The sequence below is a fragment of the Eumetopias jubatus genome, unplaced genomic scaffold (genome assembly GCF_037043125.1).
Source record: "Eumetopias jubatus isolate StellerSeaLion01/CBP00866 unplaced genomic scaffold, mEumJub1_p1.0 scaffold_5, whole genome shotgun sequence".
Classification (NCBI taxonomy): Eukaryota; Metazoa; Chordata; class Mammalia; order Carnivora; family Otariidae; genus Eumetopias; species Eumetopias jubatus.
In genome coordinates this window covers 79,929,992-79,954,936 of record NW_028274811.1, presented here as the reverse complement: position 1 = coordinate 79,954,936, position 24,945 = coordinate 79,929,992, and the positions used below count along the sequence as shown (strand labels likewise).

Here is a 24,945-nt window from a genome sequence, read left to right as displayed (position 1 = left end):
ATGGCCAATAAACATATGCAAACTGCTAATCCTTACTGGTCATGAGGATAATGTAAATCTAAACCACGACAAGATACCACTATATATCCTTCAAAATAGCTACATTAAAAACAATGATCATACCAAGTGCTGACAAGGATATGGCAGTATCTTTAGAAAACTATTGGACTGTATTTTCTAAACTTGAACATATGCACCCTATGACTTAGCAATTTTACTCCTCGATGTATATCCAAAAGAAATGTGTACATATGTTCACCAAAAGACTTGTACAAAAATGTTCATGAAAGCATTCATCTTCATAGCTTGAACTGGAAACAAATAAATAATCAAAGTAGAAGAGATGAACACATTGCACTGTATTTATTTATATTTATTGTTGCCATGTAATCCTACATGACAACAAAAATGAAGAACAAAATGGATAAATTTCATAAACATAATAAAGGAAAGAAGCCAAACCCACCCCAACCTCCCAAAAAGCATGTATTTTGCGATTTCACTTATAAAAAGTTCAAAAATAGGCATATTAAAACATGGTGCTAAAGTTCATAATAGTAGGTATCTTTGAGAAGAAGACAGGGAGGTTGTGATAGCGAGGGGCACAACTGGGTCTTTTGGAATGATATTATTCTACCCAAAACCTGGCTGGCTGTTTTATACTAGTGTTTATTCTGTAATACATCATTAAGCTATACACTGATTTATCAATATGAATTTTAATTTAGTAAAAAGTTTTAAATTGAATACATATTTAACTTTGTAAGGTTAGTATAAGGATTAAAATAACAATAATTTGTTTACCATGCACTAGTCCTCAAGTAATCAACAACCAAAACCAGAACCAAAACTATAGTTAAGCATTCTAAATATTGGTCTTAAAAATACAAAAAAACTAAATAAAATATAAAATTCTTGTATGCTTAGAAATGTTGTCTGCCCAAATCATACATAAAGAAATTTATACCGTCTTGCTACTTAGTAGTTGAGATAAGAATTGAGGTACATTAACAGGAAATTCTTATAGAAATCTTATGTGGCTCTACAACTATAGTAACCAAATTCAGACTGAGAGTTTCGTATTTATTACCTCTCTTGAAGCTGGTCTGTATCCATAGCCAGATGGTAAATTTTTGTCTTCTTCACATCCTTTAGCTCCTGGACTAAAATGTAATTCAACATGAAAGCGTTCCTCTGAGGAAAGATCCTAAGAAATATGGAACATTTCCAAAATGAAAAACTACAGGCTATTTATTTACTTCTGATAATACACACAAATCTAAAACTCTTTGTTACCTTGTTAGGATCCTCATAAAGCATGATCACAATCTGAGTCATGTAATTGAGTTCATTGACAACATTTAAGTAATCCATAGCTCGTTTCCACTGTTCATCTTTTGATTCCTGAACAAAAGGTATATGGTAAGCATTTTCTCATTTCACTTTACTTGAAAGTCACTTTATTTTCATTATGGTAGTTTGTTTAGTCCTGAGTGATACTACACAAATAAGGTAAGAATGTATATGCTCAACCTTTCAAAATAACTCAACTATATTTAAGTCTTGATAAATTACTTATGTTTAGGTAAATTATTTTAAAAATCTTTTATCAGCAGTATTAGAAAGTCTAATGGTAACTTTTTAAATAGCTTCTAGAAAGTAAAAATAAAAATCTCTTGAAATACAAACCCACAATTGTATTCTGAGGGTAAGGGGCAATGAGTCATTAACCTTAAGTCCCAAAGTACCCACTGTGGAATCATGCTTCATAAACTGAATACTAACCTATAAGAGTAGAGCTGTTTTTCCCAGTATCATGTATGTAATACATGCTTATCAGGAAATATGCCTTGTTATACTGCAGTGGTATTTAAAATAATCAGCAGGAGGTGGCATATGTAAGCTCTATTAATCTTACCATCTCTTTCATTGCTCCTCCATCTTCATTTAGATAATCATTGAACATATAATCATATAGCATCAGAACTGAAAGGGATCCTAGAGAACATGTACTACAAATATTCAAAGTAGAAAATTCTATCTGAAAAGGTAAAACTACTTAAAGTACAAAGTCTACAGTCAATGGGCAACAGGGTCTACATCACAGATAACTTTCCTTCATTTCATATATCATAAACTTTAGAAAAAAAATGCACACAACAATTTTTTGCATAGCATTAAGAGTATACAGTATTTTAGACTTTATGTGTGTTTAAAAAATGAAATTTGACCCACAAAAGCCTAAACTTACAAGACCACATGTTGATTACCTGTTAAAAAAACAAAACCCAAAACCAGATGTATTCTTTTTCAAATTTAGACATTATATATCTCTAAGGAAGCATTCCCCTTTTGAAGTTTCTAGAAGAGTAAAGTTAAATATACATCATATAATTTGTATTCTTCCATGTGTGCTTAGCATCATTTTAATAAATGACTATCCACACCTCTAAATGCCCTAATGCCAAGCCATTAAAGTAGCTACTCCCAACCTAAGCAACAATCCAGAGAAAAAACTGCATCTGTATGTGTTCGCGTATGTTTGCCTGTGTATTTGGGGGAGGTATATGTGCCAAAATGTATAAGCATTTTTTCAAAATTGGTAAGGGAAAATATTAGCATAGCATTTGAGTCTCAATGTGAATTACTATAAATAATGGATTTAAATTAAATACTAAAAATTTTCAATAGGTGAAAGGATGTATTAGATTTTATGATCCTATACTAATAAGAATACAATCTAATAATCTCTAATTCAGTGTTGCAGTTATAGGTTCTGCTAGGTCTGTTCTAATGAACATATGAAATTAATTAATATTTAGTAGCATCTTCCTGAGCACAATTAACATGCAAGAATCCATAAAAATCTTTTTTTAATTAAGGCTTATTAAATATATTCCCTGAAATCGTACTTATAATCTTGTTTCCTTAACAAATACGTTTTGAAAAATTCTATTATGGAGAGCTAGATTTTACCCAGTTCACACTGAAAAATAAAAAATTTCAACTGGAGGGAGACTGAACAAGGTTTTACGTATACTAGTCACAGGGTCTTATAAAGATAACATGAACTGCAATAATGACTTACGGTTCAAATAAATTTATTTTTTATATTAGAAAATGGGACATCATATTGATATTAAAGACACTACATGTATTTACTAATGTGAAAAATAATTTTTTTTGAAATCCTAGAAGCAGATTTTTAAAAGAATGGAATTGTTCAGCTTCTGTTTTAAAAATGTAGTTGAATGCAATATATACTCAACAAGCTCTAGTTCTACTACCATTATCTTAGTCCAAATTCTTTCTTCAGATCACTGCGAGAGAGCTTCCTAACCGGCTTTTTCATCTCTACTCCAGACTATCTGCTGTCCACACAGCAACCAAAGCCATTTACTTCCCTACTTAAAAATGGCTTCCCAATCTCCTTAGGATTCTCAAGGCACTAGCTCTCCAATCTTATCTGTTGCCATTTCATCCATTGCTCACTATAATGCTCCACAGGCTTGTTCTATTGGCTCCTGTATCTTCCACGCTTCTTCTACCTTCTAAATAAGTGTAAGAAAGTCAAAAAGGAACCATGTAAGAGATGTAGTTCTTCTCCCCCAAAACAATTCCATCATTACTACTGGATATGTAAGTTCTTGACTTGCTAATTAAGCATCTTTTTTTAATGATTTCTTTTATTAAAGCTCAACTAATACACATATGTATGCAAAGGATGTCACTTTGGTATTCCTTAATGGGACAAAGAAAGAAACTGAAACAAGAGGCAAGAACATATGAATGAGAAAATTTGATGAGAACAGAGGCTAAAATAACTTTAGGGTAACTTTAATATTAACTATTCATCAAGGCTAATACTAAAATTAAGAATCAAGAGATGTAACAAATCTTTATTATACATCCAACTGCCCTTTATTAAAAAGGTCAAACAAAACTGAATTTTAAGAACCACTTTGTTAACAGATGTATATGGATGTGTACACCAATATATACACAGAAAATTGAAGGAAAATTCTTATTTTTTTGCTATTTTAAAGATGGATGAAAATATACTTTTGATATATAATAGAGTGACATTGTATTCTAGGTAATCTATGGTTTGGGTGTACCAAGAAACAAGATATTAAAATTTCTAAGTCTCTTTTGTAAATTATCACTTCCATGGCCAATCCCTACAATGTCATCTTCTTTATCATTTCACATGCAAACTCCCTGGGAATCTTACTACTAGTTACCGTCTTAGCTGTCATTAGTATGTTGGCTTCCTCTATACCTTTAAGTCAAACCTCTATCCTCACCTATGAACATAGTCAAGCTGTCTAAAACTAAACTCATTACTTTCCTTCTTAAGACCTGATCTTCCTCCCAGGTGTTACTTTTATCAGTGAATGGTAGGATCATCTACCAAATTATCTACATTAGAGATACGGGAATTTTTTTTTAATTTTTTTTTATAGATTTTATTTATTTATTTGAGAGAGAGAATGAGATAGAGAGAGAGCACAAGAGGGAAGAGGGTCAGAGGGAGAAGCAGACTCCCTGCTGAGCAGGGAGCCCGATGCGGGACTCGATCCCGGGACTCCAGGATCATGACCTGAGCCGAAGGCAGTCGCTTAACCAACTGAGCCACCCAGGCGCCCGAGATACGGGAATTTTTCTTGACTCTTTTCTTTCTCACTCTCCATACCTGTGAGCACTAGAAGGGTCTCAAGGAGAGTGTTAGTAAAAGCCTAACAGGCTGGAGGAGGTTGTTGGTGAGGGATTATATAAAGGTAAGAAAAAGGTTACTGGAAGCTACAGGAAAATGAACTCCTGCTATGTAGGGCATAAAGTGTAGAAACACTAGCCTGTAGACAGTGGAAAATAAATAAAAAGTGTATCTAATGACCTAGCTCTGGAGATTTCTAGGACAAGTACTAAACATGTCACCAAGATTCTTCTCACTGCCTATGATAAACTAGGAGAGAGATAAGCTACAGGGAAATTGTCAATTATAAAGAAGCTTGCTGGGTCCAAAAAGAAAACGGTTTCTCATTCCCAGCCTTTTTGGAGACCAAATAATGCTGTAATTAACTTTCTTCTTTTGAGAAGAAAGGAAACACAAGATTCTGCCATGAAAACATGGTGCAATTATAAAAACACTTGCTAAGACCTCCAAAAGATGTAATGAGGTGCTTCACAGATCTTCCAAAGAAACAAAAGACTTTCTCAGGATCTTAGGAGTATGTCTCTCAGAAGCTCAGTATTAAGCAGTACGGATTGCTAAGTGCCATCCCTCAGTAACCACATAGGGAACCCAAGGTAGAAAATGGCTTATCCTTAAGAGATCTTTGGGTTTGATGTGTTTAATACAGTATATTCTAAATTACTCCATTTTGTTTTGTTTTTTTAAATTAATCACCCTCAACTAAAAATAAACAGACCTCTGGAACCCCAAACTTCTTTGGGCAGGAAGCAGGTTGAAGAAAACTATTCAACAGCAAACATGAGCTACTTTTTATTTTAAGGGAAGGATGACCCAGATGAAGCAATCAAGAACCCAAATTATGAAACCATGAGCCATTGGAAATAACTGCCTGGCAGTATGACAGAGCGCTAATTAAAGAATGGGCAACATGGACCTGGGCAGATTTCAAAATTGCTAGTGACTATAGTGACTACAGTGTACCTTCTGTTTTACCCTCTTTTGAAAAGTTTATTTACAGCAGTTACCTTATGCCTAACCCACCACTGTATACTGGGTATTGGAAGGACAGATAATTGGTTTCTTCAGTTCATAGGTCTCTGAATTAAGATCGAATGCTCTTGAGCACTCAAGGAGTTGTGTCCAAGGAGTCCCATCTACATCTGGACTTGACTTAGATGAATAAACCTGGAATGTCAAGTTTATGATGTAATAAAATAAGATGGGTAATACTGGATAAGAGGTTAAGTGAATTTTGCATATGGAGAAATATGGACTGTGTAGCCAACAGACATACTGTGATGGATCTTATTTTCCAAAGATGGCCACCACAATGTATCTAATCCCAAGTACTCATTTTACAATGTGGCAGTGACATTCCAGGCACGTAGTAATGTAGATCTATTTCCCTATCCCTTGAACCCGGATGAACCTCTGTGACTGCCTCAACCAATTCAGCTCAGTAGAAGTGATATTATGTTACTTTATAAGTTAGATCATAAAAAGTCTTGCACTTGCACCTTGTTCCATTGTGAAACTCAATCTTGGAACTCAGCTACCATGTTTTGAGGAAGCAAGCAGATTACACCAAGAGGCCTGATGTAGGTATTCTGGTCAACAATCCCAGTTGAAGTTCTAGCTGACATACAGCATCAAGCACCAGATATGAGAGGAAAGCCTTGAGATGAATCAAGCCCCAACCACTGTCTAACTGCAACCTCATCAGAAACCCAAAGTGAAACTGCCTAAATATATCACAGTCAGTCCTTTAAACTGTGGGAGTTAAAAATAACTGCGGTTGCATTAAGCTAAATTTTGGTATGACTCATTACTAATGATAGATGAGAGGCAAAATATCCAGCCAAACACCAACTTCTTTCTAACGCCTAAATAACTCAGATTCATCAGCTTCTCTTTATCTCATTACCACCAGCCTATAACATTACCTAAAATACTTTGTGTTATTGTTTGCTTAAACTTCTCCAAAGGGAAGAGAACATGTCTTTATCCCCAACATCTAGCACAGTGCTTGGTATATAGTAGACCCTTGCTTGAGAAATGATGACACATGATCAATTATTGAAATTGCACAGTAAAAACTGGTGCTAGTGATTTGATTACAAATTCAAGGAACCATATTTTTTAAGTAGGTTGGAATAACTTATTCTACTTACATTGCATAAGGCACCATAGCGAAGAATAGATAGTAAAGAATGTACATGACTTTCACTGGTAAAATATAACCTGGTACGGACATGACGTTCAGGAGACAGAACACCTCTGGAATACCTAAAGTTAGCAGCAGACAATGTTAGAACATAACCATCTAGTCAAACCTTGAGTATTGAAATTATTTTGTAAAATGGAATTTAATCTTACTAGAAGTAAAAGACCTAATAGGTAAATCTATCCCTCTTCCAACCACAACTGAGGAGTTATCTTCGGAGATATTCCTCTAACATGAAGATTAACTAGAACTAACTGGGACCTCTGAGATTAGTCAAAAAAGAGTTAATATTAGTCAAGTTCATGGTAAATAGGTCATTTTAACTCCTCTAATTGCAATGACAAAGGTCATAGCCCTAAAGAAGCTCACAGATATTTTATGCTGCTGAGTGATCCCATGTGAAAGATGACACATATCCCCTTTCATCTCAGTTCTTCCTCAGTCTGGAGCCCTTAAAGAACCTTGGTTGGAAGTTAACTGTTAGGACTATCTAGGTAATCCTTACGACCACAGTGCACTAAATAATACATTCCTGATTTCTTCATAGGAACATTAGATTTGAAGTATGCAAAAACAGACGCCTATAGACTTAAAATACCAGTACGGTCTCTTACACAGGGTGGAGTTTATTTACAGTGTCATCATCTTGTGTCCTCTGGAGGTCTGAGCGAATTTTTCTAACTAGAGGAGTACAGTAGCCTTTGGCAATCTCCAGTTTTTCAGCTTTAGTTATACCATATTCCTGAGCAGAAAATACATGATATTAGAAAAAGAGTATAATGACAAAGCACTCTAACAAATGTACTGCTTATTTAAAACATTCTAGTAAGAGACAAATATCTTTATTAAGCTTTTTTTTGAACATTGCAAATTTCCAAGTTTACATTTTTTGCAACTGCAAGTATATTATCTTAAAACTTTTAAGTTTAATTGGAAAGATTTTTTTGGTAGAACTGAAAAAGCGAGTAATTTCTGAAGACAGGAGGATGAATGAATGAATGTAATCTTTATAGACAGTAGTTCAACTCAATCATAAGGCTTCAAATGTAGAAAACAATCGTAAAAGGATGGATTAAGGACACAAACACTAAAGCACAGAACAACAGTCAAATCTATGAAAAGAAATATAAATGAAACCATGAGATTTTGTTTATTTGAATGTCAAAGATTAAAAAGGCTAACAAATCATTTAAAAGCCTTTGGCTAATGCTTTGAAAGACTTACCTAGTGGTAAGCAAAAAATGTAATGAAATCATCAAATTTAATGACTTCAATAATGATTATGAGTTAAACTTACAATGAGGAATTACAATATGAAGTGTTAAGAAAACGTAATTGTAATAATAATTCTAATAAAAATTACAGTTCAAAGAAACAGACTAGAAAATGACCTGATGTGTAAAGAGAAAAAGCTGTGATATGTGTGTAGATGGAAAAGAGGGAGAAAGAAGAAAGGAGAGGGTAGAAAGGAGGAGGGAATAAACAGGCATACCCTCCCTCTCCAAGTTTATTCTACGATACCTGAATTTAAAGACTATTTCCTGCTATCAGGTACTTCTCAAATAGCAAAAATTCTATATGGATAATAGAACTGAAAACTGTCGAATAAAGAAAAGGCTGACTGATTACAGATGGAAGGCCCATGAAAATAGAACTTCTTTACCGGTAACTGAAACTTGGTTCAATAGTCTTGCCAACATAGAAGACTGTGAATGGAATATGCAAAAAAGATAATATATGTAATTGTGTATGTATAAATAAAAGGAAAATACTGGAACTAAAAATCATTAGGTGAAATTTTTTTTGTGTTGTTAGCAAGGTATAAGGAAACAGGTGCTCTCACACTCTGTTTACCTGGAAGAAAACCGGCAAAAGATTTCTGGAGCTACAAAAATGGTCTTGAGTACATGTAAAGACATGTGTAAAGACACTGAAAGAAACGAAGAGTCCAAATTCCCAAATATGAAAAGTTGGTTAAATAATTATTACATCATACCATTAGCCATTAGAAAAAATGATGTACATATAGCTTTAATGATATGTAAAGAAGTTCTTGGTGCTAAGTGAAGGGAAAAAATCAGGTTGTAAAAGATTATGCTTTTCCTGGTTCCATTTTTGCAAAGAATACATTTGTTATATGTATGAGAAAAATTGTATCTTCATGAATTTAAGAGAAAAATCCTTTAAGAATTTTCTAAAACATTAAAATGTTTTTCTCTAATTGTTAATATCACAGTGACTTTTTTTGCTATTTCTACATTTTCTAATTTTACACAAAGATATATTAATTTTGTAATAATGAAATTTTTCCCTTTAACACATTGACATATTTTGTTCATCTGCCACCACCAACTAGGATCAAATAATTATTAGATATCCCAGTTCTCATGTGTAATTACAATATTTCTGCCATAAATAGAACGAATTAAAATACCAGATGAGGCTATATGAAAGCTTATTATGTGGTTATATTTAATGAGAGTATCAATGGACTTTACATGGTGAATGCTATTATAAACAATCCTCTGCATTTCATAATCCATAAGTAACTAAACAAATTGTCTTCAAACTTTGGTAAATGTGATCTCAGTTAGGAGAACCTTAATACCACATTTAGTCTTGAGAGGTTCTTTTCTATTGCCATAACATCATGACTATTTTAAAGTATCATTTTTAAGCCACAGCCTCTATTTGATGAAAATTGAGACTGGTTAAAAAGTGGAAAGTTAATTCTATCACAGCAAAAATATCTATAATAATTAAAATTAGTTTAACTGTTAAAATAAATAAAAGTAATAAACTGTTATATTTAAGCTTAGCAATGATTAGAATTATATAATTCACACAGCATAGATATAAGAATTAATTCAATGGAAGCACAGAAATACATTTTTAGAGGCATAACAACACTTTGAGGTACACCAGAGCATATACCCACTATCACAGATAGTGATATTTTCTAAAACTAAATTAGCATATTCTAAACAAGTTAAAATTTTACATTATTTGACTGAATCATCAAGTCTCTAAGCTTGAAATATTCTTTATTTCTTTGAGAATTAAGTAGGCAAAATTTTCATTTTTTTCCATTGTAAACTACAGTTTCATTATAATTACCATAAATATTTATAATTTTTAGTTTGTTAAGTGGCTGAAAATGCCTGCATTTTGTCCATAGTTCTGGATTTATGAAGGCTAAAGTAATAAAGCAAAATAATATTTACTGGACTGAATTCAACAATCCATTTAAAAAGAAGAAATCCCAAGTTTCTGCTACAATAAGGAACATCAAACCAAAAAGTTAGGGAGGTAAACCCAAAGCTGTCCTCTCAAGTTATAATCTCAGAACTGCAGGAAAGTATGTAAAAAAAAAGTCTGCTTTTAAAGTTACAACTTTCCAAAATGTAATTATAAATCTATCAAAAATAAGACTGATTCTTGTAAGCTTGGGCAAAATGTTGTCTGACGAGTCCAAAGATTTCAAAGATAAATAATTTATCCAAGAAAGAAATTTTAGAGATGTCTTCAAGTAAATTCTCAGACTGCTGAGATCTAACCTAACTGCATCCAAAGACAATTATTGTAATAAAGACTGAGAAGAGTTGAGCATGACAAATTACTTTAAAAGATACAAATGATGTTTTAAATCTTTCCAACCCATTCTCATTTTTACTGATTCTTCTAATTACAGTACTTTGAAAAATCCATTATAAATATTTAAGTTACAAGGAGACGGTAAGAAGTTTCTTCAGTGATTTAAGCAATATACCTGAAATACATACATGATACATAGGAGAAATTAACATCTAAAACCCTATTAACACTTGAGTATCTTAAGCCCAACTCTTAGAAATCAACCTTTCATTCCCAATTCTAGAACATTTAGTATACAGTACTGAGAAAAAAGAGACATGAGATTAAATAAGCCATGTAACAAAATAGACGTGATTATGCTAACAAATCATTTGTGTATTTAGCCACTGAGGTGCTAAGTTTAGATATACTGAAAGCCTACTGTGAAGAATGCATATAGCCACCCTAAATATTTAAGACTGTCTTATATTAAGTTTACCTGTTTTAAATAATCATTGAAAGAATGAGTATAACTAATATGCACTGAGCCTGGACTAATGTCAAAGTAATCCAAAACAATGAAAAAAAAAATGTGGATCTTACTTATACTTCCAATGTAAACTAATTATATGGTTAGCAGAATTAACAGCAACCATTCCAGGGCGCCTGGGGGGCTCATTCAGTTAAGCATCTGCCTTTGGCTCAGGTCATGATCTCAGGGTCCTGGGATCAAGCCCCACGTTGGGCTCCCTGCTCAGTGGGGAGTATGTTTCTCCCTCTCCCTCTGCTTCTCCCCCCTCGCTCATGTGCTCTCTCTCTCTCAAATGAATAAATAAAATCTTAAGAACAAACAAACCAGCAATCATTCTTCTTGGAATAGTTAATAAGAAAAATTTGAATAAATTTTCTTTCCTGAATTTCATAACAAAGATGAGTCTGACTCAGTAACTTCAGTTATAGTCAAACCAGCGTTAGCTCAATGACTGTCTAAACACTGCTGCTAAAACTGAGTTATGCAGAATTTAGTGTGTTCACTCTGATGATAATCTTAAAATATCTTACCTGTTACAAAACTTTTTATTCTGTAAAATTAAATTTCTTTTTAAATTTTTTTTATTATGTTCTGTTAATCACCATACATGACTAGTTTTTGATGTAGTGTTCCATGATTCATTGTTTGCATATAACACCCAGTGCTCCATTCAGTACATGCCCTCTTTAATACCCATCACCAGGCTCATGCATCCCCCCACCCCCCCTCCCCTCTAGAACCTTCAGTTTGTTTCTCAGAGTCCATAGTCTCTCATGGTTTGTCTCCCCGCCCCGACTCCCCCCCCTTCATTTTTCCCTTCCTGCTATCTTCTTTTTTTTTTTTTTACATATAATGTATTATTTGTTGTACCTCTTTTTTCTTTTTTAAATATTTTTTTTTATTTATTTCAGAGAGAGAGAGAGAGAGAGAGCATGCACATGTGCCTATGGGGAGGGGCAAAGGGAGAGGGAGACAAGTAGACTCCCCACTGACTGATCAAGGAGTCCAACGCACAACTTGATCCCAGGACCCTGAGATTATGACCTGAGCTGAAATCCAGAGTCGGACACAAAACTGACTGAGCTACCTAGGTGCCCCTAAATTTCTCTTTTGCAGAATAAAAGCTCTCTTCCGTTTAGTAAAAAGAAGTTGTCAGATAATAATTCCTTGTTTGCTAAGTCAGTGTTTCCTAAGAGGCCCAAAGATATATTCTTGATATGTGAGGTATTTTTATCTTCTTTTTTAAGAATTCATTTCACAAATCACTGAATCATACAATATACCTAAGATTGTCTATATTATACATCTGACCAAACAAGCAGTGTTCTCTCAGGCTGAAAGAATAAGCTAATCTTTAACATGTACACAAATAATTGTAGGTAAGTTGTGTACTGTCTGAATTCCCAGTTTTTTGAAGTTTGTAGTTTTTCCTGAACTTTGTGTGAAAATTAAGGGACACTGATACTATTTAAACCATTTTTATATGTATTAAGTAAGGCTCTTTTTGTTCAGCATCTTCATATTTTTCATGTATTCCATTTTTTCACTGCTATTTAACTTTGGTTCATAGGTAGAATGTCTGATCTACTCCAATCTCCTCCTTATAATATCCAAATAATCTTTAGTCACTCAGTTGAAAACAGACCCCAAATTTTGGAGAAATTGAGGGGCACCGGGGTGGCTCAGTCAGGTAAGTGTCCGAATCTGGATTTCAGCTCAGGGAATCTGGAACCATTTTCTGCTAACATATCTCACTTGTCTTGTCATTTGCCTCTTTATTATCAATCTGATTCTCTGCCTAATTAATTTCAATTATTTGAATTCTGGTTACACCTTTATTTTTATTCTCCTATAAATGAAAAGACCCATGACTTGCACCCTTCCAACAACAACTTACACTTCGACCTCTAAATAATTTTTTAAGGGGTGCCTGGGTAACAATTAAGTGTCTGACTCTTGATTTTGGCTCAGGTCACGATCTCAGAGTCGTGAGATCAAGCCCCACGTCAAGTTCTGCACTGGGTGTGAAGCCTGCTTAAGATTCTCTCTCTCTCCCTCTGCCCCTCCCTCCCTGCTCTCTCTCAGAAAAAAATTTTTTTTCAAAATACTTGCAAACTTTACATTGGGCTACAGCTACCTTTTTCTCCCACTCGCCACATACTTCCATACCACAGAATTGGTAGGTAAATAATAAGTAGCCAATAAATATTTCAGTGATTCATTCTATCCTGTTTTCAGTTGTCTTGTTAGTATATTATTGTTCTTTAGGAGTATCAATCCTTAAGTTTTAAAGTCACTACAATCAAACGATTAGAAAATCAAGTAATGATTTAATATAATAAAAAGCTTAAAATATAAATTCATAATTACTTTCCTGTTAAAAGTTATGGATTTTATAGGGAGATGAAAATCAACTGTCTTTTATCCAGTGATAGACATTTTAAAAGAATCTACAAAACACTATAAGAAAACTGATTCCGAGATTTACTTACCTGAGGGATAACAATATCTGCTAATGCCTTCGAAAGCCTATATAATTCCATTGTATTTTCTAATTTCAAGGAACCATTATGCTGGACATCATATTTTATACAGTCATATATGTCAGGGATTTTACTAATGTCATATCTTCCATTCTTTGTTTTAAAGTCTTTCTCCAACTTGGACCATCTACGTAGCATAAGCTCTAATGTTTCACTATGGTAAAGCTGAATATCTAAAACAACATAACATATTTAGCATATTAAACTTAGAATCAGATTAAGGGTATATACAAAAAGTTGATAATTAGAAACTTTTTTTAAATGTCAGAGGTAAAACTGTTAAGAAGGTAGGGAATGTTATCATAGTCATATACCATTAGCAACCATATATTGTGTAGACCTAAAGAAAAGATATAAATAATTGCTTTAGGACTTGGGTTTATAAAAGACCTTGCCGTATGTTACACGCTTCAATAATCAAAATAAAAAGAACAATTATAACAAAACTCTTTTAGGCTATTTTCAATTCTGAATTTTAAGTAGTAGTCTTTTCTTACTAGATTCACAGAACTAACAGAATGGACAGTCTTTAGCAGAAAGGAAACTTAGAAATTAAACATTTTAAAGGATTTATTTTTACCAGTAAGAATCCTAGATTTCAAAGTTGCCCAAGTTATAACAAGGCTAATCTCAGAGTTAGAACCCCGATCATCTTCTTATTGCTTGTTTCTTATTATGCTGCCTATTTGCTGCTTAACTATACGGCAATGCTACAGAATTATTCAAATAATAATATTTTATTATCTTTTTCATGCTATCATAGAGAAAAGAAACCATAACCTAGCTATTATTCTTCTGCTGGATGTATGTTAACTCATAACTAGAATAGTATGAGGCTTAATTTCTTAAGATTAATACATCTTATTTTAAAATGTTTACAGTATTTGGATAATAATTTTCATTTGTTTCACATTCCAAGGAACACATAATATTTACCTGATGATTTGGGATCTTCCATTCGATATCTGATTTGAGAAGTCAAACTCTGTATCAAGGAATAAACTTTGTCACAGGTCTTCACAGGATTTTTAATTAAATGCATTGATTTGATAAGAGAAATGCTTCCAGATGGAGTAAGCTACAAATGAGGAAAGTGTAAATATTACATCTAGTTATTTATCTAATTGTCCAAGAGAACAATATAAAAAGTTTTCCAATAGCTGGAGAATAATTCCATATCATACATTAAGATGATGCCCAAAATATAGTAATAAGGTCAAGAAGGAAGTAAAAATCTCAGAATTTCATGTTTAAAAAATAGTAAAGATTAGTTATCATTAATTACTCACAGAGAAAATTTAGCAGAAGTACTCTAACTTATAGTGACAAACTGCTGACTCAGTATGGTTCTAACCATTCAACATATATTTACATGCAATAACCCTAATTGCTGAATTTCTATATTGTACACATGAAACTAATAAAACACTATTAACTATATTTGAATTAAAAAGAAAGAACATAAAAATAAAACAACACCTGAAAAATGAGGAAACTTCCTGTGTTCAAAAAGATAAAACACTAAAAATAAAAAATGCAAATGACTGAAAAATGACAAATTAAATATTAAAATAGCAAAAAGAAATTTTAGAATTGAAAAATACACTGGCTGAATTAAAAGCACATTAAGTACAGCCAAAGGTAAATTTAGTAAATTGGAAGACTGGTGAGAAAATTTTATCCATAATAAAGCATAGAGATGAAAGGATGAAAAAAATTTTTAAAAAGGATAAGAGAAATTTTTAACAAACATGTATTTAGAGACCCAGAAGAAGGTAACAAATGCTACATTAAAGACAAAAATCAAAACCATAAAGACAACTTCCTAAAACTGAAACCACAGATCCAAGAATCCTAATCTACTAGCAGGATCAGTTTAAAAAAGCAATCTCCATCTAAACATACAACAGAAAAACTGCTGAAAATCAAAAGTAAAAATGTTAAAAGTGGCCAGAAGGAGTTATAAATAAATAAATAAATAAATAAATAAATAAATAAATAAGACTATCTTCAAAGGTATAACAATAAGATCAACAACTGACTTCTCAAGGGAAACACTGGAAGCAAGAAGAGAGTGTAACATTATCTTCAATGCAATGAAAGAAAATAAATGCTATCCTAGAACTCTATACCCAGTGAAAATATCCTATAGAGTCAAGTTGAGGGGCGCCTGGGTGGCTCAGTCGGTTAAACGTCCGACTCTTGATTTCAGCTCAGGTCATGATCTCAGGGTTGTGAGACTGAGCCCCACGTCAGGCTCTCATGCTGGGGGTGGAGCCTGCTTAAGATTCTCCCTCTTCTTCTGCCCCTCCCCCCACCCTCCCTTCCTTTAAAAACAAAAAAAAAAGTAAAGTTGAAATAAAAACATCTTCAGACAGAAAAGAATTCACCATCAGTAAACTAACAGAATTAATATAGTTGTTCAGACAGAAGGAAAATGCTCTTAAATGGAAACTATGGACTTCAGAAAGAATAAAAAGTAATTTAAAGGGCAAATGAGGGGGCGTGTGGGTGGCTCAGTTAAATGCCCGACTTGATTTCAGCTCGATTCTTGATCCCAGGGTCTTGAGTTCAAGCCCCTCAGTGGGCTCCAAGCTGGGCATGGAGCTTACTAAAACAAAATATAACAAAACAAAAAAACAAAGAAGGGCAAATTAATGGATAAATCTAAATAAAAACTCCCTGCCTAAGGAATAATAAAAATGACATTGTACAGTTTAAAAGATACAAAATTAAAATAAACAATATTAAGAGCATAAAAGTTGCAGGCTATGCAAATGTTACAAGGATCTTAAGGCTTGCTGCTAAATGTATGGTCCCAGAACTAGCAGGCATTGGCATGAACTGGAAGCTTACTGAAAGCAGAATCCTAGTCCCCACCCCAGATATGATAAGTCAGAATCTGCATTCTTAACAAGACTCCCAGTGATTCTTATGCAAGTTAACATTTGAATAGTATTTTTCTAGAGTACTTGCATTGTCCAGGAAGAGTAAGAGCACTATGTATATAAACATTCGACTTTAAGAAGTTATAGAAGCCTACTATTATCTCTGGGGTAATGACAAAACAAACAATAAAATCAAATATAATTTTTAAGCTAACAGAGAAATAAGTAAGTAAAAAGTACTAATTTCAACAACAGAAGAGAGAAAAATTAAAAAGGCAGTATAAATATAAAGCCCTTGAAAATATAGTGGATTCATATATAAATTTGTCAATAATTTATATTGTAAATAAAACTGCCCTAAAGATTTTCATAATACATTTAAAAAAACCCAGTTATATGCAGATTGTAATAGATACACTTAAAAATGTAATTTCAAAAAGTCTGAAACTAAAAAGGTAAAAAAGATGTACAATGCAAAACCAAGTAAGAGGGGGAAAAACTGTTGTTGCTATATTAACCTCAAACTTTCAGGCAAAAAGTACTGATGGAAATATATCGTTTCTAAATTTGATCTATCTAATAACATGGCATCAAATACGTAAAGCAAAGATTAAGAGAACTACAAAGAAAATCCACAATTAGAGTGGGAAATTTTCACACAAAACAGTGAAGAAACAAAAAAATTCAGGAAGAATTTTTTTTTTTTACTAAGATGGTATAAAGTTAGAAATAAAGTTTAACTCAAAATGCCACAGGTTTTGAAATTCTAAAAAAAACCCTCTGACTAATCTATGATCAAAGAAGAAATCACAAAGGAAATCAGAAAATATCCCAAACTGCACAAACCTCAAAATTTATGCATGCAGTTGTAAAGGGAAATTTATAGACTAAAGTCTGTATTTTAGAAAAGATTGAATATTCATGAGTTAATAAGCACACAGCTAGTGACACGAGTTTACAGAAGTAGAAGAAATACAAAATTAAACAAATATTAATCAAATGGAAAACAAGTGCATAATAAAGAGGACCAACAAATTAAAGATATTTCTTTGAAAGGACTAATAAAATGCATCAACCAGTTAAAATGATCAAGAGAAAAAAAGACAGTACAATGTTATGAAACAAAAAGGGACATCTCTACAGATCCTGCAGACATTACAAAGAATTTAAAGAGGATATGATAAACTTCTACAAGAATGTAATTTAATACTGACACAAAACGTAATAACTGAAAATTACTAATTACTCTGGAATCCATGATTACAATGATGACATGATTTCCCACAAAGAAAATCCCCATAGGATTTACTAGTAAATTTTATAAAACATTTAAAGATATGTACACAAACTCCTTCCCCAAAATAGGACTCCCTAATTTTATGACTAGCATAATTCTGATATTGAAAGCAGAGCAAGACATAAGAATAAAAATGTGAAGGTCAATCTGACTCATGAACACAGATGTAAAACTACTAACCAAAAAATAGTAAACCCAAACCAGTGAGATACATTAACAACAAAAATAACAAAATATATATACATACATATAAAAGTTGAGTTTATTCTAGGAACCAAGATAGCTTTATATCCCCCCAAAAAATCATATGATACAAGAGATAAAAAGGAAATAATGATAAAATTCACTGATTTTCCATTTAGCAAAACAGGAACAAAATGGAATTTCCTTATTTTGAAAAAGGATAGCTATTAAAAAAAGTACAGAAAACATTTAGTGGATAAATGTTGAAAGCTTTCTTTGAGAACATGCACAAGAAAAGATATGCCACTTCTATTTAACACTGTTTTCAAGCTGCTAGTTACTGACGACAAGAAAAAAATAATAAAATAAACAAGATCCAAAAGGAAGGAGAAAAACCTGGATGCATTCAAAGGATAAAGAAAAATCTACAGATAAATTATTAAACTAATAAATGAGCTCAATAAGGTTGATGCATATAAAGTCAATATTAAAAAGCTATTTCTGCATAGCAACAGAAAATAACATTTTTAGAGGTACTACTTACAACAAAATTAAAAATATATTAAAAGATATAGATTTTCAGAAACTACAGATTCGATCCATGTAAATCAATATTGCAACAGGATTTTTGACAGCTTATTTTAAAATTTATATGGAAATGCAAGAAAAGCTAAGAAAAACTTGAAGGAAGCATGTAGGACTTGGGTGATCTTGTATTCAGTGGCACAGGATCTAGAAAAGAATATAGTATAGGGCGCCTGGGTGGCTCAGTTGGTTAAGCGACTGCTTTCGGCTCAGGTCATGATCCTGGAGTCCCAGGATCGAGTCCCACATGGGGCTCCCTGCTCAGCAGGGAGTCTGCTTCTCCCTTTGACCCTCCCCCCTCTCATGTGCTCTCTCTCTCTCTCTCATTCTCGCTCTCTCAAATAAATAAATAAAATCTTTTAAAATAAAAAAAAAGAATATAGTATAGAAATAGACCACATGTATATATATATTATAAAGATGGTGCCACAAAGTAGAGGAAAAAGGACAGTCTTTCAGTATATGGTGCTGAAGATCATACATAAGAATATTTTATGACCTCTAATTAGAGCGGAATGGTAGATACAGGCAGCCAGTTATTGAATGAGCAAGTCATGGGGATAAACGGTACAGCACAGGGAATATAGTCCATGGTATTTTAATAGCATTGTATGGTGACAGATGGCGGCTACACTTGTGGTGAGCATGGCACAGGATATAGTCTTGTCTGTCTAATCACTGTGTTGTCTACTTGATACTAATAAAACAATGTGTGTCAATTATGTCTCAATAATTTAAAAAAAAGATACTAGACTACATCAAAAAAAAATGCACTGACCATAAAGGAAAAAATTAAACTTGGAATTCATGAAAAATAAGAACCTCTGCTTATTGAAAGACATCATGAAGGCTCAGAGTAGGGGGCAGGATTTAGACCACATATAAAAAAGAGCTCGTATCCAAAATAATTTAAGAACTTCTACCACTCACTAAGAAAAATACAGACAAGCAGTAGAAAAAAGGACAAGAGACTTGAAGAGAAGGCCTCATGAAAGGATATCTAAACGGTCAGAAAATATTAAAACCACAATGAGCTACTATTACACATCCACCTTCAGAATAGCCAAAACCGAATAGTCTGAGAATAGCAAGAATACCAAGAATAGAGACTACGTAGAATAATTAATGATTCTCCTGGATTTCTGGTAGAAGTGTAAATTGGTTCAATGAATTTGGAAAAACAGTTTGACATTACCTACTCATATTGAAACATAAGCATACTGTGGGTCACAACAATTCCAACCATAGAATATACCAAGAGGATGTATGCTCACATGCACGAGGAGATATACAAGGACAGTCATAGCACTGCTAATCGTAAGGGCACAAAACCGTGACGATGATACAAGTATATATATAAATTATAGCATATTCATAAAATACAACGTGGGTCATCAAACGATGGCCTACAGGCCAAATGTGGCCTGCGGCATAGCCCATGAGCAAAGAATGGTTTTTACTTTTTTAAAAGGTGGGTTAAAAAACAAAAAGAATGTGCAACAAGAGCCCAAATGTGACCCACAAAGCCTAAAATTTACTATCTGGCCTTTTACAGAAAAAGTTTGCCAATCCCTAAAACGAAATACTACATAGAAGTGATTACTGATTAACTATGGAAATTCTCAAAAATACGGATGAACATCACAAACATGATATTGAGCAAAAGAAGCCAAACATAAAAGAAAACCGACTCTATCGTATGAAAGTTTAGAAAAAAGCCAAAACTGAGACCGCAGCAGTTAGGGATGCATACTTAGCCAAATAAGTTTCTTGATATGAGAAGACTATAAAAAGAGCAATATTAAGTCAGGATAGTAATTAATTCTAGGAGATTGGGAAGGAGTTGCCATTGAGAAGGGGCACACAGGGGCCAGAGGTGTCCCAGTGGTCTATTTCTGTATCTTGATGGTGGCTATAGGAGTATTTGCTTTATAATACAATAGGCTCTAAGTTTATGTTTTACATACATTTCTGTATGTGCATGATATTTCACAATGTAAAAGAGTTTGCTAAGACCCACCTTTTCATAGTCTTCAGCAGTAAAATCTCTATCCTTCTGAAGTATTTCATGAAGTCTTGCTTTCACACGTTGCTGACAACTGCTCAAGGAGTCACTGTCACTATCCAAAAGACCATTCATATTTGCACTTTTTACCATCTGAACAAGAATGGGTGTAAGCTCTCCTTCTAGAGCTAAGAGCCCCTAAACATATTGGATAAAGCCAGTACAGATTTTAAAATTAGTATGCAAATTAATAGAAAGCATTTTAATACTTACTTTGTTACATGCCGAATCCCGCAAGGTATAAGCTAACTATTTGCAATAAACTTGGTTAATAATACAGCCCATCACCATTTCAGGGCTCAAGTTTGAAATTTCAAATTTGGGATTTTTAAATATCGCCTTAGCAAAAAGTCTTCGATGACATTCCTAGCAATTCTAAGAAACGTTTACTTATACCTTTGCAAAAGCAGCTGCAGTCATCTGGACTCGTCCCTCATCAGAGGCATATATTTTGAGGTCATGTCGGTAGGTACTATGTAATCTCAGTAAACCACAGCCAGGAAATCCTGCATAATCTCCTGAAAACAAATACTCAAATCACTTAAGCTATATTTTTGTCTCACTATATTTCTATAAACTATTTAGTAACATTGCAAAATAAATGAAGATTTGAAAACATAATGCACAGATTTAACCAAATTAAAGAAGCGCCAAGATTTACCTTGACCTCCAGGATACATACACCTGAAAGCTCTTCCAAGTTCTTCAGCCTGGACCCTGCCTGCAGGAGTTAGTTCTCCTCCCCATTTTAGAACCAAAAGTAAGGATGGTTCTTCTCTTCGGCTATCTAAGACACATGTGAATGGAGAGAGGCAAATGTCAAGTTTGGGTTTTTTATTATTTTTTTTTTTTAAAGATTTTATTTATTTATTTGACAGAGAGAGAGGGACATAGCGAGAGAGGGAACACAAGCAGGCGGAGCGGGAGAGGGAGAAGCAGGCTTCCCGCGGAGCAGGGTGCCTGATGTGGGGCTCGATCCCAGGACCCTGGGATCATGACCTGAGCCAAAGGCAGACGCTCAATGACTGAGCCACCCAGGTGCCCCAAGTTTGTTTCTTTTAAAGAGACATATTTCAAGATTAATTTTTTCTTTGTTCTATCTTCTGCAGTGGAATATAGCTTTTATGTAAATTATTCTGTTCCTTTGAACATACCTATCTTTGTAGGCTTTTGCTTCTGTCAGGAACACCCTTTGCTCCTTCTGTTAAAATGTGACTAAAATTTCAAAATCTCTTCCATACGTTACGAAGAAGGCTCTTTCTCAGTTTTCTGAAAGAAGTATTGTTTCTACCTTCCCTGCTCTCATGGTGACATGACACCAATAGTATTTGCCCAATATTTTAATTTAGTTGTGCTAGCAATGTTAGATTAAGAGCTCCTTGACCAAAGGATCAAGATCTTGTCTTTATATCAAAAGTCTCAAATAAAAGGTAATGTTAGCTGAAGTGAAGATGTATACATTATGATGAGGAATCAATGATTTGCATAATTTTTAGGAAGACGTGAGATGAAAAAGCCTAAAATTTATTATAATTTAAATTTATGAATGATATATATAATAAAATGTAGCCAAGAGCAGCTTTTTATATTTGGAATTGTGCAATCTCTTTATGTTCCCGACCAAAGATTTTCTCAGATATTAGGGGAAGTTCCACAAGCAAATGAGTTTCTATACTTAATTTATCTGCCCTTTATCATGTCCTAAGATCTGTACTGGGCCACAGAAACAAAGGTAATTTAAAAATAAGCAATAGGGGGTGCCTGGGTGGCTCAATCTGTTTGGCATCTGCCTTCAGCTCAGGTCATGACCGCAGGGTCCTGGGATCGAGCCCCCTTGTTGTGCTCCCTGCTGAGCAGGGAGCCTATTTCTCCCTCTCCCTCTGCCCCTCCCCCTGCTTTTGCACTCTCTCTCTAGCTATGTCTCCCCTCTCTCAAATAAATGAATAAAATCTTTAAAAAAATAAAATTAAAATAAATTTAAAAAAATAAAAATAAGCAATAGAAGTGCTAAAAAACTTAATGATGATTCATTAAAAGTGATAGAAATCAACCTTTTTCCTGGGACTAGACAGTAGTTGTATGTGCTTTATTATGCAGGCCAATATTAATTTATGGAAGGACAATTAATTAACAGGCTTTTTCAATCAATTCAATTATTTATTGAATGTTTTTCATCACGAACATTAAAATATAAGAAATTAATCTATATTGCTATTAATCACAAGTATGACAAAATAGCAACATGTCAAATTTTAAAATACATTTATAAAGATCAACATAATCAAACTTGTGCTTGCATTTAAGATAATCATTACTTCAATTTATGCCACTATAAATAATGATATTGTGAATATCCCCAGAGATCAATCTTTCCCTGAATATATGACCACTTCCTTGGGATAGATTCTTCTAAGTAGAATTAAGATTGAAGCATATGAACATTTCTGAAGTTTCTAATATAATTGTTAAATGACTTTTCAAAGTTATGTCAATTTATACTCCTCCCAATAGACTGAAATCTGCTCACACTGCATTCTCATCAACATTCCTTACCATCGATCTGACAAAAGAATATAACAAGAAAATACTTTGCTAGTGTGATAGGCAAAAGTAGTTACTATTATTATCATTATTTTATTGGGCATCTACATTTCTCTATGAAATGGCTTCTCCAACCCCTGCCCATTTTTCTTTTAAAAGGTAAATGAATTGGGCACCTGGGTGGCTCAGATGGTTAAGCGACTGCCTTCGGCTCAGGTCATGATCCTGGAGTCCTGGGATCCAGGCCCGCATCGGGCTCCCTGCTCAGCAGGGAGTCTGCTTCTCCCTCTGACCCTCCCCCCCTCATGCTTTCTGTCTCTCATTCTCTCTCTCTCAAATAAATAAATAAAAAATAAATAAATAAATAAATAAAAATAAAATGTAAATGAATTTATGGAGTTTTATGCTGACTACTTTTAGGAGACGGACCTGACCTTCTTTAAATGCTTATTCTGATTTTTTCAGTGGAGGAAAAGCTGTATTAGAAACATGTTTATTATGTATTTTTTCAGTCTTTTTGTACTTTTTGAGCTTTCTTCCTGTATACTCTGCCCTCTTTCACCAAAAGAGGAAGAAAGGGGTCCATTAAGTAACATGTAGTTATAAATAAACTTTCTGAAACAATCCCAGAGTAAAAGGGAAGTCCTAAGCAGTTTCCAAAACAATAAAATTTATCCTTTACTCAAAGGATCAAGAATAAAATCTATCCTTTATTTAAAGGATTGAAGAGAAAGTTAACAAAACTCTACTTTATTTTTCCTTTATTCAGCATGTCAGTCCCTAAATTATTACACAGACGAGGGTCCAAAGGTAGTAAGATCAGTAAAGTCCCTACACATAAATTAAAACACAAGAGGTATTAATAGTGATATACCTTCTTCTTCACTAGATGTTTTAGGACAACCATGAGGGAGGTAAGTTAATTGGACTTTACGATTTATTCCAGAAAAATGGCCATACCTGAAAAACAAAATGACAAGCAGAACAATTTTTAGTAAGTATTCAATGCAACCTCCTACAGAAAAACTAAAATCCATCTAGAAAACCTAAATCTACATATTAACGTGCCCTTCTATTTTTAATTAATTGATGAATTCTCTAACATACCCTAGCAGAAAATCTCTGTACCATCGGTACTCATTCTAATCACATCAAAAATGAAGATACAAAAAAATTCCTCTATAAAACTTAGACAATTTTGAAGAGATGACAAAGTATAGAAATATAAAAAAATAAATGTATGGGTATCTAAAAAATTAAAGGAAATAAGATTCTAAGGTGTTATATAAAGCTTATAAGTGGAATACCAGTGTTATCAATTTCACTTGATTAAAACATAGCTCAAAATTGTTTTTTAACTAAAGAGTATTTAATCAGTGGTCCTGTTAGCAATTTGGCTTTCATCCTAAATAGTATTTCATAAAATATCCAAATTCTTCTCATCCCAAAATGAAAAGTAAAACTAAAACAATAATCTTCAAAACAACCATCTATTTTCTCACTGTACCAATAAAAATCTCACTAGACTTCCACTAATTTCTCTTCAGCTTCAGCAATAAAGTGCAAAAAGATCAAACTGGGAAGGAAATTTAACAAACTCTTTTAAAAAAAGAACACTGCAAAAATCAAAGTTAGGAGTTTCAGAAAGATTCTCACATTTCCAATACAGTCTTAAGTTGTTCAAGTTTTGACTTGTTTTCTTCAATTTCAGAATCATTATTTTGCCCCAGCTCCATAAGAAGTTGTCGGGCAATGTCCAGCACTTCCTATAAAATAATAAAGAAGTGAATTTTTATGTAACTTTGTCATTAGCAATTT

At 33.4% G+C, this 24,945-nt stretch overlaps 1 protein-coding gene across 4 annotated transcripts in view; it reads right to left on the bottom strand.

Annotated features, from left to right (window-relative positions):
- The window catches only part of PPIP5K2 (diphosphoinositol pentakisphosphate kinase 2), a 70,262-nt gene that overhangs the window by 22,637 nt on the left and 22,680 nt on the right, over window positions 1-24,945 (bottom strand). For 3 of the 4 annotated variants that reach the window (XM_088023416.1, XM_088023418.1, XM_088023419.1), the window contains 11 exons: window positions 24,784-24,893; window positions 24,002-24,087; window positions 21,248-21,373; window positions 20,983-21,104; window positions 20,542-20,724; window positions 14,505-14,646; window positions 13,518-13,741; window positions 7,535-7,662; window positions 6,868-6,982; window positions 1,297-1,404; window positions 1,091-1,207 (listed from right to left, as the gene is read on the bottom strand). In XM_088023416.1, the coding sequence (XP_087879542.1) occupies window positions 1,091-1,207; window positions 1,297-1,404; window positions 6,868-6,982; window positions 7,535-7,662; window positions 13,518-13,741; window positions 14,505-14,646; window positions 20,542-20,724; window positions 20,983-21,104; window positions 21,248-21,373; window positions 24,002-24,087; window positions 24,784-24,893 (1,461 nt within the window). The remainder of the gene's footprint in view (window positions 1-1,090; window positions 1,208-1,296; window positions 1,405-6,867; window positions 6,983-7,534; window positions 7,663-13,517; window positions 13,742-14,504; window positions 14,647-20,541; window positions 20,725-20,982; window positions 21,105-21,247; window positions 21,374-24,001; window positions 24,088-24,783; window positions 24,894-24,945) is intronic. The other variant, XM_088023417.1, reaches the window with a different exon arrangement.